The sequence below is a fragment of the Geotrypetes seraphini genome, chromosome 1 (assembly GCF_902459505.1).
Source record: "Geotrypetes seraphini chromosome 1, aGeoSer1.1, whole genome shotgun sequence".
Classification (NCBI taxonomy): Eukaryota; Metazoa; Chordata; class Amphibia; order Gymnophiona; family Dermophiidae; genus Geotrypetes; species Geotrypetes seraphini.
In genome coordinates, this window is record NC_047084.1 from 449457252 (window position 1) to 449474637 (window position 17386).

Genomic DNA, 17386 nt, shown 5'->3' on the forward strand with positions numbered 1-17386 from the left:
ACAAACTTAACTCATCTGAGATTAGGGCTCTGCATAGCAGCAACAGGACTTACACAGAAACAAATGACAAATGTTGCCTAAAAGGTTTGCCACACATGCTATTGCAACATGAACTGAAGAGAGCCACAGAAGAACTTCCTAACAGCGCCACAAAAAAAAACAAACAAACCAAATACAGAGCTGATTAGGTCCTATGTGAAAGCAGAAGGTGGGAAGACATGCTCATGCAAGGTATTTTGAACATTCTCACACAGGTTCCATCAGATGGCATCATCAATTTTAAGAATATTCCATCTTGGACATCCTCCGAGACTATCCTGGTCCCCACAAAATGAGTACACAATCCAGAAGCATTTACATGGGTTTAAAACTGAGCTTCTTCTGTATTTTGTTTCTGGAATAGACATTGTGGCACTGTTAATGCTGAAGACCTGCTAGATTAATACAAGACCATGTTGAGACACAAACCATGAGTGAGCCTCTTTTCTTTCTAAAGCCTAAACACCCCCAAGCTATGTGCATTGGACAAACAGCCTCTGCCCCAGGAATAAAGCGAAAGCTTGGGTTTATGAGCAACAAAAACAATATCCCAATATTATCTGGTTTTTTATTATCTGCCAGTATTCTCCCTATCTACAAACAGACCCTTGATTAATATCAATCCCTTCTCCCCCTCTACCTGTGGGTTTTCCAGATGTGGATGGTTTCCTGGTCTTCAATACTATGCTTGTCTGCCATCTCATCCAGGAAGTCAAAGTAGTACTTCACTGCAATGGGAACAGGTCGGTTTACACAGAGGATAACTTGGAACGTGTCATCCACAAACTTCTGTAAGGTTCCCTACAAAGCAATAAAGGCAGCAGTCAGTGAAGACCATCTTTCCTCCCTATTATCAAAATTTTCATCCTTTGTCTCCTTACCTTCATGGACAGCAGGCGTGTCAGGTATATTTCTGGAATAGCTTTGGCTCTCTCACGCTCCCTCAGGCTGCTTCGGCGTTGCCTGGACATCTCAGGTTCCTCGGTGGCTTTAACCAAGTGCCACAATTTAATGCCACCTTCTTCACCATCTTCCAGCATTGGGGTCTCTGGAGAGAGAGATACGGAGAAAATTTCAGCATACATAGGCATCCCATGATGCATGGGGTACAAGAAACTACCCTACAGAATGCAAACATTAAGGAGTGGATAAGAAAGTACAATACAGCCCGATATTCAGTGCTATTTGGCTGGGCAGGAATGGCTACTGGCCGGTTAAATAGCACCAAGCTGGCTAACCACTAAAATTCAGCAAGAAATAGCCAGATATCTCCTGTTGAATATCCCAGTCAGTGCTTAGCCTGGTCACCAGCTATGTCACGTGACATAGCCGGTCAGCACCAATATTCATTTAGCGGCCAGATAGACCCACCTAAATAGCCGGTCTATCACTGGCCGCTATGACCTAACCGGCCAGCTGGCTATGTCAAACACAGCTGAACATTGAATGGAAATTTAATGTCAGATACAACCCCAGCATTGAATTTCAAGACTCACAGCTGACCATGGGTGATAGCTGGGCTAATCTGAGCAGCAGCAGATGGCCAGTGTTGGAGGCAGAAAATCATGTTTGACACGACAATGGTGACAACATTGAATTTATACTGCGCAGAAGAAAGATCCAGCATTCTACTTCTATATTCTGCCACAAAAACTTGATGTTCATCAAGTCGCTAAGACTCAAACACAAATCAATAGCACATTAACTGCAATATGCATCACCACCTTCTCTTTCTTTTGGAATGCTTGGTTTCTGTCCTATGCATGTAGTTCTTTTTCTATTTTATGTTTTCCATTTCCAGTTTATGAAAACTAATCTTTTTTAACTTTTGTTATAATTGTAAACTACCTTCGTCTGTGAATCAGTGAATAGCAGTATATCAAATGAAAAAAAAACTAGGGATTAATATTCAAAGAAACGGCTCTTGTCTGTTAAATCACCTCTTTGGGGTAACTGGTAATTTTCAGCAGTACTTACCGTATTTTTCACTCCATAAGACGTTTTTTTCCTCCAAAAAAGTGGATGGAAATGTCTGTGCAACTTATGGAGTGAATATTGCATTACAGACCATGATGTCACTTATATGATACGAGAACTGACGGCAGCCATTCAGGAAGCGGCGTGGGCCCAGGCTGGAGTGTGTTAAGCTCGCTCCTGCCTTTTGCGCCACAAGATCCATCCAGCGAGGGAAGGGCTCAGCATGAGACATTCCTGCCGATACTCCGCTGGACCACCAAGATTTAAAAAGGTATGGGGGGAGGGGTAAAAAATTGTTAGTCAGCTGGAACAAGATCTCTCCTGTCCCGGCCTACCACTAGACCATCAGGGTACAGGGCAGGGAGGTGGGACAGGGTACAGAGTCTGACAGGGAGAGGGGATAGGGTGCAGAGCCTGGCAGGGAAGGAGATTAAGGGGGCTGGGTTCAGAGACTGGCAGGGAAGGGGGCTGAGTGCAGAGTCTATAAAATTCGAAGAGTGCTTGAACCTTAAAGTCTCTCCTCATTTGTTAATGACAATGATGATGGTTCTTAATACCGCTGTTGACTTTACATGGTTGAAATATTATTCAGCTATATTTTATTAAATATATTAGTACAACATTTGGTTCAGAATATTTTTTTTTCTTGTTTTTCTCTTCTAAACCTAGGTGTGTCTTATACTGCAAAAAATACGGGTATTTATTTTTATAGTTATATTCCGAATGATCTGAAGTTCTAGACTGATAGCAAAAGAATACTCGTAGTAATAATTTGAGAACGGACACTGAAGAATCAAGGATACTTACAGTAAGAAATTTGAAAACAGACATTGAGCAGTGTTCGATATAATAATGGTACTTAACTGGTTAGTGCTGCTGAAAATGACCAGTTAGTACTAAAAGCAAAACCAGCTATTTTGGGGGCATTCCCAAGGTGGAATTGGCACTTGGCTGGTTAAGTGCTGATATTCAGCACTTAACCAGCCAAGGTAACTGTTAAAATGTTGAACAATGCATTTAACTGGCTATGTTTTAGTTGGCTCTTCAAATCTGGAAATTCAATGCCAAAGCCCTGACAAAGCCTCCAGTGGCAGTCAGAAAATCACTGAGCACCACTGATGGAATCTGGACCCCCCCTAATCTAGTTTTTAAGCAATGGAAAGAGTTAAACACACACACTACTTCTGCAGTCCTTTTCAGTTCTACTTTTCTCCGATTCTCATGGGACGCATTTATTACATTAAATTCCAGTGCCAACAGAGGGTTGGATCAGAAACAGCAAGTACTTACGTTCTCCAGACAGGAAGCTCTGGTTAGTCCCATTATCCAATATATTGTTATGCAATCGGGGTATTAGGGCTACAGTAGCACCATCAGGGACCTTTGAAAAGAACAGAAACAAGAGAGCAAGTCATAAGAAAAAGAATAGATAAGAAGAGTTGAAGACAATGCATACCCTTCTCACGTAAGAACATAAAATTGTCCTAGTGAGTCAGAGCAGTAGTCCATCAAGCCTAGGATCCTGCTGTCCGTAGAGGTCAGTTAAAGTCACAAATACCTAACATGATCCCAAGATGTAGCTATAGCTAATGTTGCTTACCTCCAGGGATAAGTAGTGGGTTTCTCCCAAGTCTGTCTTAAGAACAGTTTAGAGACATTTCCTCAAAAAAGTCATTTCATCCCCTTTATCATTTTGGTCATTATCCTCTGCAACTTTCCTAATTTTGCTATATCTTGTTTGAGAGGCAGAGGCCAGAAGTATATACAACACTCAAGATGCAGTTGCACTGTGTAGCATTATAATATTCCTAGTCTTATTCTCTAATCTTTTCTATAAAGCCTAATGTTCTGCTTGCTTTTTTGGCTCCCACCATACACTAACCAGAAGATTTCAATATACTATTGATGATACCTACATGGTTTTCCTGGGTGGTAAGGATGTGGCCCTTTGGTTCAAATAAATGAGGGTGTGGCAAGCCATCCTAAGATGGACAGTGTAAAAGGCATGTTTGATATATGCAAGCATTAAAAAAAAAAGAGACCCCAGTTGGGTGTAGATTTTGCTACATGTAGACACCTACTTTCCATATAGTTTTGGGTAAACTAGATAGAGATAAAATTGATAGATAAGGCAACGCCCAATTTAAAGCATATGAAAAGTTAGGTGCTTTTCTGGGAATGAGATAAAGAAAATTTAAAATAGGATACAGTTAAGTGCCAGAAAAACTGGGAATAAATAGTAAGAAAATCATAGGAATAATTATATATACATATATATATATATTTGTGTAATTTGCTGGTGAAGCAGGATTTAGGAAAGATTACATGCCTAGATATCTGTAGAGGTAAAGACTTAAAATTATAGGAGTTCTGTCTCCTTCCCTTTGTTTAGTTTAGAACAAACTTCAGATTCCCATGTTTTCTGTGTTTCTTTGTTCAATATTTAACTGGTAGGCCCAAGAGACTGGTTGGAGCCTCTGACTTCTGGCCTAGTTATAATAAAGATATATGATTTTACATTCCTAAGCGAAGGAAGTTTGTGTGTTAAAATCTTCTCTATGTGCTGTAATACCGTATTTTTCGCTCCATAAGATGCACTTTTTCCCTCAAAAAAGTAGGTAGAAATGTAGGTGCATCTTATGGAGCGAATATAACACACACAGGTACCTTTTTTTTTTTTTAAATTCCAGTGGTCCAGCGCTCTATCAGCAGCAGCCTTCCGTGCTCCTACCCCTCCCTCACTGGATGGCTGCCTCCTCTTCTCTTGTGGCAGAGCGGCGCACAAGGCAGGCATGAGCTTTTCACGCTTCTGCCTGGTCCCGCGCCACTCCTTGAATGGCTGTGGTCAGTTCTCGCAAGTCCCATGAGAACTGACGGCAGCCATTCAGGGAGCGGCACGGGACCAGGCAGGAGCACAAAAAGCTCACGCCTGCTTTGTGTGCTGCTCTGCCACAAGAGATGAGGAGGCAGCCATCCAGCGAGGGAGAGGCAGGAGCGCAGTAAGCTCCTGCCGATACAGTGCTGGACCGCCAAAATTAGAAAAGGGTACCGGGGGAGGGGCCTACCTGTCTGCCACTAGGCATGCCTGCCCTGAGCCCTGTCCCGGCCTGCCACTAGACCACCAGAGGGGGGACAGGGTACAGGGCAGGGCAGAGGGAACCATTTGGTTCAGAATTTTTTTTTCTTGGTTTTTCTACCTCTTATCGTCAGGTGCGTCTTATAGATCAAAAATACGGTAATTATTGAATCTGTGAAATATGTATGAAACTTAGAGCTCCAAGGATGATTGACTTAATGATTGCATGTGTGATATTCGAACAGAAAAATGTTCTAAAAACTTAGATACTTTATGAAACTTTAGAAAATCAAGATGAAGTGTGAACATGTGCAGTTTGACCTATCTGACTTTTGGCCAGTCTCCTGGATCATTGCCATGGAAATTCTCAGTTCTTGAAGCTTGATTATAGACACTAGACATTCCAAGAGGCCCAAGACAGCATATAGGTCAATTATTTGACTTTCTGCCTGAGTTTTGGTAAAACAGTGAAATATTCTCAAAATTAGATTTAAAATATAAGTTTTCCTAATTTAATAATATTTTTCTGTTCACAAACTGGTCTTTTCTCTTATTAGTTTAGGTAAAACTTGAGTAGCCTGCCTGGCTCTTAAAGCAGAGGTATTGAAGAAGAAATTAGTTGGTTTTGTGTCTGTGACAAACTGTCAGTTTTCCAGAGAAAATTCCCTTGGTCAGAGAGCTTTTTTCATTCTTTAAGACTAGAAATATATGCTGGTTCATGAAAGATATTTTCATATCTTTCTATAAGGGTATAAAATTATTGCCTATCTTCAATAATGCATACTTCCTGGAATCTAAGGATCTTTTGCTAGCCTATAAAAAAGATACTGGTCAAGGATAAGATACATTCTCTCTTTCGAAAAACAAGTTTTGCTTTACTTTGGTAAACTGTCAGCTTTATTCCACTAAGATAAGTGGTGCAAAGGAGTTCTCCTTTTAAGAGTACAAATTATCATATGATTTTATGTAATCCTAAATACATATTTGGAATATTTTAGAAATTGTTGTAACAGAAATATTTAACTTCTATACTTTGTAAACTTTCTGTTATCTTTCAAACCTAAAGAATTTTCTTTGTCTGAAATAGCCCCGCCTTCTAAGAGAACATGTTAGCTAAGTATTGGAAGCTGAAGTGACATGTCACCAGTCATTGTAATAGTATATAAGCAAGTCCCCAGCTTTGGTTCATGGGAGAAGTTTTCTCCACAAGGACCACTTAGACCCTGGGAAAGAATCTCCCCCCCCCTCACACACAGAATAATTATGGGGGTTATGGTTTATGGAAATGAATGTAATGCATATAATTGGCATTTTAATTCTAATTTGAACCTCAAGTTTAATTTTGATATAAATTGAATAAATATCATTTTTATGAAAATGCGTATCTTTGTGTATTATTGGCATCAAAAGATACCCTATGTTGAGCCGAGAGGTAGTAATCGTGCTCAGTGGTGACCCCCTAATTTGGAACCTAGCATCTTCCAGACATAATTTGGACTGTTTTTCCCTCTGTATATCTTTTGTACTTGTCCACATTAAATTTCATTCACTGGAAAGGCAGGGATTGAGCTTCACCTTCAGATTAAAAACATCCATCCTAATTCCTGAAATAATCTTTAGATTTTTAAAACAGAAAACCAACAGCAAAAATCTAGACTAGGTAGGTGCCTTAATTCTGACCGTCTAATTTATCCTACAGTGGAGCAGTATGAAGAGATTCTGTTCCTCAACTCCGCCTACTCAGCCCAATTTGATTTTGCATCCATCTTCTCTCCCCTACCTTGTAGTGATATAGTGTGTTGATGCGTTTCCACTGATTCTGAGTCACAGAAGTGAGGTCTTCATCAGAAAGTGTCAGGTGACCTGCAACTCCAGAGCGCCACTCTGTGATAAAGGAATAAAAGTACAGAAAAAGCACAGTGAAGCATCAAGACATAAGCAAATAAGATCAGGCAGCCAGAGAAGAGTAGGAAAAGATCATACCCAGGTCCAATGAGTGCACACTTGGTCTTTGAGAATAAGGGGTGCCCTTGTACACCTGATCCAAGATTTTTTCCTTGACCTGGGTGATGGTGTCTGTGTCGAGAACTCGCACAGGTACCCGCTGCTGCTGTGACTCTCCACTACCACTTTTTGCTAGCACAGTCAGCATCATAGCATGGTACTCAATGTCCTCCCGCAGCAATCGGCTGTCATTAAGTGTGCGCTTGGCCTTTCCTGTCACTGTATCCACTGGGCCCTTGTCTACCTGGTACTTGATAGCTCGGAAGAGCATGTAGAGAGGTTCCCCAGCTGCCTCCTGTGAAAGAGAAGAAATTGTTAGAACAGACCCTCCCCGCCATCCTCAAGAGCTTCAGGATGCAAAATTATGCTGGAAGTTTTCCCATTTTCTTCTTCAACTTCAAACTTGAAGATAAAAATGTGGGTTTTATGATAGCTTAGGGTAATACAAATATATTATTTGTACTGAGAGCCTTAGGTACTAAGTGATTTCCCTACAGAAGCAAAAGAAGATAAAACCTCTAAGTTCATCTTGCCTTTAATGGCTCTCTGCTGTTACTTATTTGTTATACCAGTTTTTCTAGTACTGGGACATAAGACACCAATGGTAAAAATTTTAATACTGGGCAATTCTATAAACTGGGCACTAACATTTATGCTGCTTTTGTGTCCATGCGCTTGCTTAGAATACTAGCATTTACACCTGCATACATACCTATGTAAGCAGTGGCGTTGCAAGGGTAGGGATGCCCACCGCTCCTTCTGCGCCTCCCATGCCACACTCATGCCCTCCCCATCCCCATACCTCTTTAAATCTTAACCAGCACAAGCAGCTTCTCTAGCCTGCTTCTCGCGCTGGCATTGGCTTTCCCTCTGACATCTCTAAAGTTGAAAGGGGATAGATTCCGTACAAACGTAAGGAAGTTCTTCTTCAACCAGAGAGTAGTGGAGAGCTAGAACGCTCTTCCGGAGTCTGTTGTAGGGGAAAACACCCTCCAGAGTTTCAAGGCTAAGCTGGACAAGTTCCTGCTAAACTGGGACGTATGCAGGTGAGACTGGGGACTCATTTTAGAGCACTTGTCTTTGACCTGGGGGCCGCCGCATGAGCGGACTGCTGGGCACGATGGACCACTGGTCTGACCCAGCAGTGGCAATTCTTATGTTCTTATCACTTTCTGGCCCTGCGACCTGGAAGTGATTTCAGAGGTTGGCACAAGCGGCAGGCCAGAGTAGTTGCTCGCGCTGACGAAAATTTAAACAGGTACATGGGAGGGCATGAGTGTGGCATGGTGAGTGGGCGGAGAGGTGCCAGCACCCCCACCAAGTTGGCACCTGGGCACATTACTACGCTAATGTATGTAAGTGCTAGCATGAAACTGAGCACTTTTCAGCAAATACTTATTTAACTTTCATAATACATATGTGCAAATATTGTTACACGCATCCCTGCCACGTTTTAAGTGCTCATACTTACCAGCTCTAATTAATGGGTTCCACTAGTATATTATAATGCAATCTAGGTGCCTAGGTTCCATAATAGAACAAACTCCTACCATGCAGCCTTGGGCTGCCTACTTCTAGACCTTCCGTCTATGAGAGTAATTCTATAAAGAGTGTGCAACATTCTATGTGCTGATTGTGTACATAAATGATTAGAATAACTGCACATATGTATCTTACATAGCATGTATGTTAGTTCAGTTCAGTTCCATTTATTTGATATACCGCAAATTTAGCTAAATCTAAGCTGTTTACAATATAAAAACAAGGGGGGATATATCCAGAGATAATTGGCATATTACACAATAAAACCAAGACAAAAACAAATGGAAAAAAACAATAGAAAAATTTACAAAAATATGGGTGAAAAAGGAAATGGGAATAACAAGAGGTTAAAAGATTTAAAAAAAATTGCTCTGAATTGTATGAAGTTAAGGATTATGAAGATGTTGACCCAAAAGCCATAGTAAAAAAGTAGGTTTTTAATTGTGCCTTGAAAGTTTTGAATGATGTTTCAGCCCTTAAATATAATGGAAGAGAATTCCACAAAACAGGAGCCATCACCAAGAAACAAGAGTCCCTGTTTACATCCTATTGAAAATATGTGGACACCATGGGTATGCCCATAATTAAAACTGGAAAATAAAAGCATGCAAGGTGATACAAGGAGATTAACTTTGAAATTACTGAGACAGGTGAATTGTGGAACTATCTGTAAAAGGTTATTTTAAATCGGCTATGATAAAATCAAAGTGAATAAAAATATTAAAGTTTTGTAAGCTGAAATTCTCAGAAAGGAAAAAAAAGCCCAGAGTTAGGGAGGGAAAACATGCACAAATTTAAAAGAAAGGAAAAGCTTATGTTAAGAACTGTCAGGAAGATTCCATTGAAAGGTAGCAGAAAAACATGATGCAGGCCTTTACAGAGAGGCCTTAAAAAGGAAGTCTGGTCCTCAGATTAAAACACACAAGCTAATTAGGAAAGTCCATACAAAAGTTAAAAGGATAGAAAAAGTAAAATACTGCCACCTGCTGGGTTTAAAAATTGAGCTTAGCATTAGCAAATTTAGGATTTAAATATGAATTGACGTGATGTATTCCAGGGAAGGAAGTCATATGATCAACTGTGCCATTGTATTCTAACATATGATAATTATTACAAATGATGTCACATATGGTATATATTTCTTTGCCTTGGATTTCTTCTTTGGAGAGCAGAAAATTTGATAATGTGTATGGCTCTCCCCAGACATGAAAGGCATTAATAAACATGAATTTGATTACTGACGGAGATATGATGGAAGAACACTCCAATGAGTAGGAACCATTACCGAGAAAATGGTCTCTCTCATAATATTATGTGCACAAGTCGGAGCCGGAGAAGCTGATATCGAGGAAGACCAATTAAAAGAAAATTACAGTAATCAAGCTTTGAAAAAACTAAAGAGTGCAAAAGAATCTGAAGTGATTTTCAATTAAGAAGTGAACGAATAGGACTAAAGTACATGGGAGGGAGGAGCTTAAACAAGATAGCAGCCGGAGATTTCTACAACGCTGTCACACTGTAAAAGGAGTTTGATGGGGGAAAAAAAAAAGAAAATCAAAGACCTGGGTTTTTCCATCTGAACCCGGGTCTGTGTTACTTGGCCTGATGAATCGGTTTGTTGAAAGTGGATCTGGGAGGCAGGAATCAAGAAGAGGATCTCTAGGCCTCAATCAGGTATACCCAGTGCAGCGTGAAGCCTTGTTGCAAGTAAATGAACAGCACTGTAGGCTTTATTCTGACTATCTCAAGAAGACAATGAATGCTTGTTTGGAATACCATTAGTAGAAGACTACACCAAAATGTTCATGTTTAACTATTAGCCATGTTAAATTTCTGTTATTTTACACAATAAAGTGTAGATACTGAAGGTAGTTCATTTAATAAAATACTGCTAGATTTTTTGCATAAAATGTCTTTTTATCAATGTATCATTGCTGAGTGTGAAAACAAAAGTTATTGCTATAATATCAAGAAATTTGCTCCATTAAGCAAAAACAATAGCAAATTTTAAGAAAACCAGAGCTCTATCAGTGGCTTTAAGAGACCCCAAGATGAGCTTTAAAATGTAAAAAAAAAAAAAAAATTAATTTTCTGATCAAACACAATCAAATTCATGGAAACACTTCAATTTGCACGATTTTTCCAACTTTACCCCCTCCCCCTTTACATAACTAATGTAGCTTTTTAGCACCGGCTGCAGCAGTAACAGCTCCGATGGTCATAGGAATTCTATTAGCATCAGAGCTGTTACTGCCGCAGCGGGTACTACTATAAACCGCACAACGGTTTTGTAAAAGGGGTGGTTAGTTTTTTTCTAGATAACCCTACTGCACATACATGAATAAAACTCCTGAGGAAATTTTATAAAAGGCTTTTATGAACAAAAAATCCTTTATCAAATTACTTCCTATTAGTGAGTGGTAGCAATACATTATAAACGACAGATGTGTTATTTGAGTACTTGTATTTAAAAAAATAATTGCACTTTGTATGCTACTTTCTCTATGCAGTAACTTGGGTATATAAAGGACAGAAGGCAGACTATACTCACCCTGAGAAAGGAATACAAACAGATGGCCATCCAGTTGGTTAGAAGCTTCTCTACCATAGTTTCTGTCCTAAAAGAGAAACACAAAAACTGTTAAACAGTTCTATGCAATGTGCATTTGACTATTCCCCTGTAGATTGTCTTCCTTCCTTCCCACATTACCCTTCCATCAATCCTTGAAACCATCTACCCCCATACTTTTTCTTTTTGTACCTGCGTAACATAAGCTTGGGGTTCTTGGCTACATATTGTTCTGCTAGATCTCCTAGGAGAGTCTTCATGATGTCTGTCAGATACTCCAGTTTTCCATGGAGCACGACAGTGAGCAATGAGGCCGCATGGCAACGATCACGCTGGGAGAAAGTCTGTTGCTTCTCCAGTGTATGAATCAACTGCAGTAGAGAGGCACAAAGATGTCAGGAATCACCATGGAAAGAAGTAAGCCAAGAGTAGAAGGTAAGTTGCATAGTTTGCTCACCTTGATGAGGAAGAACTTGCTGTTCAAGAGATTTGAGAGCTGTGTAAGACCCTGCTCCACTGTCGAGCGCCGTGTCTCAGGTACATCCAGATTTCTGCACAATGGTGAGCCTGTGTGTCCTGGAAAGAAAATACGCTCTACATAGGTCTTGTAGTCCAGGAAGGGGATTCCAGTGCCCTCCAGATCACTTGTCAGATCCATCATCTCAGTCATCAGATCTGCAATGAAAGGCCAGAGACTTGCTGAGCAATGAGAAAAGCCCCCGGTTATGAAGTAGCTCAAAAAGCCACTCCAGGATAGCTAGAAAATAAGCTCCTTGACCTCTCCTGTACTCCATTACACCTACAGCAGACGTACCTGTAAACTCCTTTCGGCATTGATCACCCACACTGATTTCCAGATTCTCCAACTGTACTAACACTTTCTTATAATCCCTCATGGCCTGCTTACTCTTCCTCCTGTTAGGCAAGAGGGGGAAAGAGTGAGATCAGAGATGGGAAAAGCAAGATTAAAGGGGGGAAAGGGATTAGTTCCAGAATACAAAGTCTTGCTGATTGAACAACGAAATACCTGTACATGAAGATGATGATAAGAACTATAAAGACCACCATTGCTGCTGCCACACCCAATCCAATCTGAGCCTCTGGGGGGAAGCTGGACTGAACCTCAGTGTCATATTTTACCTGACCAAGGGCAAACTTGAGGTTCCCCATCCTAACCTAAAGAGCAAAGCAAAGAAGGCAAATATAAATGCCAACAAAATACAGAGGGGACAGAATATTTCCAAAATGAAGAGAGGGTATTTTTCTCCACAAGTTGAACCCACCACAAACTCAGGGAATGCAGAACCCTCTTCCAGTGGTTGTGGTGGAGTTAGGGGTGGAACACAATACAGATGGTTCTTTGTCAGTGTCTTCACTACACAGACTCCATTTCCAATCATTACTACTACTTCCTCCTTGGTGATGCCCAGGTTCAAATCCTCCCCCTATGAGAGAAGAAAGACAAGGGTATTAATCACTGCTCATATTATTTCTTCCTTATTAATCCCTAGACTAAAAGGGGCTGATGTTCAGCCAAGCACTAGATTCATCTAATATATAGGGTTTATCACACATGGAGGGCCATTTTCGATAGTGCGTCCAAGTCTGACTTTGGACATTTCCTGCAAGATGTCCAAAAGTCGGGGCGGAGACACGTCCATTTTCAAAACCACTAGACATCCAATTTTTTTTTTAAATCGCCTACTTAGAAATCTTGGCCATCAGGATGTCCAACTTTAGGAACATTACAGGAAAATGGCCAAGTTCAAAACATGCAAATCCAGACCATTCGGGCATTGGATGGATGGATAGATAGAATATTAGTACATATAAACCACCTAAGCACTATCCTATCCCATATATGGGACTTGTCATGCATACTGCGTATTTGCAGGGGGATGGAGTAGAGCAAGGCTCCTACTTTCACATGTAACAGAATACTGTAAATTAAGTGACTCTGCTGCAATAGGTACCTGCATTTATGCCAGCTCTATGGATGGTATAAGTGCAAGCGCCTAAAGGCTAGGCACACTGATACCAGGATACACTAGTATTCTATAATGCAGTGTCTTGCAAATTTTTGAAGCCATAGAACACTAAATTCGGGGGCCGCGTCTGGAGAACGCGGATGTCAACATGATGATGTCACATACATGTGTGATGTCATCATGAAGTCCGTGGATGCGTGGAAGCCCTCCAGAGGAGAGGCACTGGCTGACTGCCTGTAGGATGTGCCTCTCGCCACAAGAAGCACACTCTGTAAGCAGCCAGCCGGCGCCTCTCACGGCACACCCAGAATCTCGCCGCAGCACACAATTTGCGATACACTGTTATAATGGAAACTTTGTGCCTAGGTTCTTACCATCCATCTAAATGAACATACCCAGTTAAAGAATTGCCCCTATATTGGCTGAATAGCTCAAATTACATTCCAGAGTGTGGTGCAGTGGTTAAAGCTACAGCCTCAGCTCCCTGAGGTTGTGTGTTCAAACCCACGCTGCTCCTTGTGACCCTGGGCAAGTCACTTAATCCCCTTATTGCTCTAGGTACATTTGATAGATTGTGAGCCCACCGGGCCAGGGAAAAGTGCTTGAGTATCTGAATAAATTCATGCTGTTCTGAGCTCCCCTGGGAGAACTGTATAGAAAATTGAATGAATAAAAATAGTTACATTTTGGCCATTTAGGGGGAAAGTCTAAAATCAGCGCCTAGTTAATTGAAAAACGCCGTTATAAATGGCAATAAACAGCAAGGTTTAAATATCTACTGACGACTAAATAAAAGGCGCCGGAATCAAGACTAGGTAGCTGCTTTAGGCCACAGAACGCCAAAATAGGCATGGCCAATGTCAGAAATGGCATTAGACGGGCAAAGCAACTACCTAGTCATGATTCACACCAAGATAGGCAGCTGAAATGTAGACCTGGAAAACCTTGGCCTACATTTCAGTTTCTTATCTATGCAATGGGATCCTAAAGCCAGTCCGTAGCTGCCTTAAACTGATCGTGGCAGATGAATTTATCCCTGATCAGCTGAGCCGGCAGGACTCCCTGAATCTGTGACTTCGGGAAGTCCTGCCGGCTCAGCTGATTGGGGGGGAGGACAGATGATCCACCCCCAATCGGCAGGAGGGATGACCACTCCCTCCTGTCAACATCCCCAACAGCCCCTCACATGAAATTGTAAGGAGGGAAGCCCACTCCCTCCTGCCTGAGAACACCTCCCCTGCAGTGATCAGCTTAAGGCAGCTTTAGGATCTCACAGCATAGATAGGCGGCTGAAATGGAGACCCGAGTTGTCTAGGTCTACATTTCAGCCGCCTATCTAATCTGAAGCAGGCTTGATTCTGTAACTGGCACTGATGCATGATTGACACAGGATCAGTGACATGGGTGCCGGTTACAGAATCCGGGGGTTAGCGACTTTATAGCCTAAAATTAGGCGATATCTGTACTTACATTTATTGAAAAATCAACTTTATGCAGTCAAGCCAGCAAAGCATCTTCAAAAGTTTCTTACCCAATCCACTACATTACTTAAGGTCCTTCTTGCCATCATTTGCATCTCCCCTCTTATTCAAGTCACTTCATACCTCTATATCCAGCACATTGCCCGGCTTCAGGCTGTATGGTTTGGAAGGATCATCCTTGGAGAGCGGTTTCATGGATGGATTGTCATAATATTTGAAGGGTTCCCCTGTTGCATTCTTGAATGTCACCATCACATTATCCAGAACAAAGACCAAGTCCAGTGGATGACACCCATCTGGAATTTCCGGGGTGGGGCACACCAGCGACTGTGATGAATTAATGTGGCATCGCTACAGAGAGACAATAAAGAATGGCTTCCAACTTTTCCCATTTTTAATAATGTTGTCATTAATAACATGTCTCAAACAGTAGACAAAATCCTTATATATTATTTAGCCTAAGAATGTCCAATTTAAGCTGTAATAAATGTCAGTACTACTTAAAACTAATTTCATAATCTACAACTGGCTGCACATCATGCTTTGCACGCATACATGACTTAAGTCTAATATACATCACAAACATAGAAAATGGTGACATATCTATCTATTTATTACACTTGATATGTGTCAAGCCACACATCATACTGGTGGTTTACATTCTAAAAAAGGCCAAAAGGTTAAAATGAAAGAAGAAAAAGAAAGAAACAAGGCTGGAAAAATACTGCAGGGTGGTCCAATATGAGGGAGTAGGGCAGAAAAACACAGTTACTTACCGTAACAGGTGTTATCCAGGCACAGCAGGCAGATATTCTCATAGATGGGTGGTGTCGTCCACGGAGCCCGGTATTGGCAGTGCTAAAGTGTACTGTCACTTTAAGCTTTAGAAAGCTTTGAGACTGCCCACACCGCACATGTGTAAGTGCCATCCCGCCCGCCAGCTCACAAGATCGTCAGTTCTGTGCCCAAGAGAAGACACCAAACTAGGGGAGGTGGGTGGGGTGTGAGAATATCTGCCTGCTGTCCCCGGATAACACTTGTTATGGTAAGTAACTGTGTTTTATCCTTGGACAAACAGGCAGCATATTCTCACAGATGGGACTCCCTAGCTTAACTAAAGGAGATGGAGGGAGAGTTGGAAGAGTTGGCCCCCAAGAAAAGCATAAATGTTTAGTGCCATGTAAGAAAATCAGATATTTTATTTGATACAAGCAGACGAGAGAAAGGGAAGGAAAAATGAATAGAGGACATTATACGTGGTAGGTAAGAGTGAAAGGTAAAAACTCAACTGAACCAATGGGTGATGGGACAAAAGCGCGCCGGAGAAAGCCGTGCCGACATTTCGGTACAGACAATTGGGCGCAAGACTGCAGCATGCCGCCGGTAGCTGACCTCATAGCAGCAGGCAAATCTGAGCATAGGAAAGGGAGACAGTGTAAAAATCCAGGAAGAAACAGTAAATTGGATATTGGAAGGAAGCACGTATAAAGGTGGCCGGACAAAAAAAAAAACTAGGTGAAACCATTGCTGTTCCCAGTCGTCACAAATGGGAAACGAAAGGGAAAAATTGCAAAGCAAAATCAAAGCGTTGTTCCCGTTGCATAGAATCATGTTGAGGAAAGAAAACATAAGAAGGAGATGAACTCCATGACTATGGATGGGAGAATGTAGAAGTTGGAAGGAAAGAATGGCTGACGGGGTAAGGTCATGTCAACAATATTGACCCTGAGGACTGTCTCAAGAGCTCTTGTAAAGTGAATAGGGCCAGTGCTCAAAGGTTATCGAATATTAAGAGTGCAAGTAAAGAAGAGGAGAAGTAGTGCTTCTCAAGGCAGCTGCTGAAAAAAAGGGGAGAAGCAAAAGCTGGAGCAAGTGGAGATCAGAAGTTATTGAAGAAATGGGAAATGGAAGTAAGAAAGGAATATGCAAATTTATATGAAGTAGTTGGCCTCTGCCTCTAATCAATTTCTTTGATTGGGTGACAAAATAATTGGATAGAAGGAGAGCACTAGATGTGGCGTATTTAGATATTAGCAAAGCCTTTGACAGTGTTCCACACAGGCATCTAAATAAATAAACTGGATGCTCTCAATTATGGGCCCCAAAGTGACAGACTGGGACAGGAACTGGTTAAGCAGAAGGCGACATAGGGTGAATAACATGAGGAAGGACTTAGTAATTTTTAGCACCAGCTATAAAATTAGGCTGCGAATGTATGGTGACTATTCAGCACTACATCAAATTATTTATAACTGAATACCCAAAAACTAAGATTCTATTGGTTTAATAGAATCAAAGAGTCAGTTCTTTCAGAGTTGCTAGTTAACTGCAGTACAGTACTTCTAATGGAAAAACATCTAGGGTTTTAGAGGCCTTATTAAACACAACTCTTCATGGAGCCACGTGAAAAGACTTTTTCAGATTACAACAACTTCATGATAAAGATTTTATTAATCTGAGGATTGTTTTAGACTATCAATACAGCTGCTGATTCTGCCACATAGATTACTGCAATTCTTTGTACTTGTGGATTTCCTCAAGCCTAACAAACAGACTACAGAACACAGCTGCTAAGATTGTCTTTGACACTTGGAAGTATGATAGAGTGACTAAATTATATTGCGTGCCAATTCAGGATAGGGTTCATTTTAAGATGTTTTGTTTAGCATTTGGTGTCAGAAGCCCCACAGGGCACGCAGCTGGATCTTTA

General features: G+C 41.2%; 1 protein-coding gene across 8 annotated transcripts in view; it reads right to left on the reverse strand.

The window, feature by feature from the left end:
• Window positions 1-17386, reverse strand: part of PLXNB3 (plexin B3) — a 119605-nt gene that overhangs the window by 19994 nt on the left and 82225 nt on the right. For all 8 annotated transcript variants that reach the window (XM_033920935.1, XM_033920911.1, XM_033920902.1 and 5 more), the window contains 12 exons: window positions 14800-15027; window positions 12491-12652; window positions 12235-12383; window positions 12022-12122; window positions 11665-11882; window positions 11400-11578; window positions 11190-11256; window positions 7076-7391; window positions 6873-6976; window positions 3307-3397; window positions 921-1087; window positions 680-840 (listed from right to left, as the gene is read on the reverse strand). In XM_033920935.1, coding sequence (XP_033776826.1) covers window positions 680-840; window positions 921-1087; window positions 3307-3397; window positions 6873-6976; window positions 7076-7391; window positions 11190-11256; window positions 11400-11578; window positions 11665-11882; window positions 12022-12122; window positions 12235-12383; window positions 12491-12652; window positions 14800-15027 — 1943 coding nt within the window. The remainder of the gene's footprint in view (window positions 1-679; window positions 841-920; window positions 1088-3306; window positions 3398-6872; window positions 6977-7075; window positions 7392-11189; window positions 11257-11399; window positions 11579-11664; window positions 11883-12021; window positions 12123-12234; window positions 12384-12490; window positions 12653-14799; window positions 15028-17386) is intronic.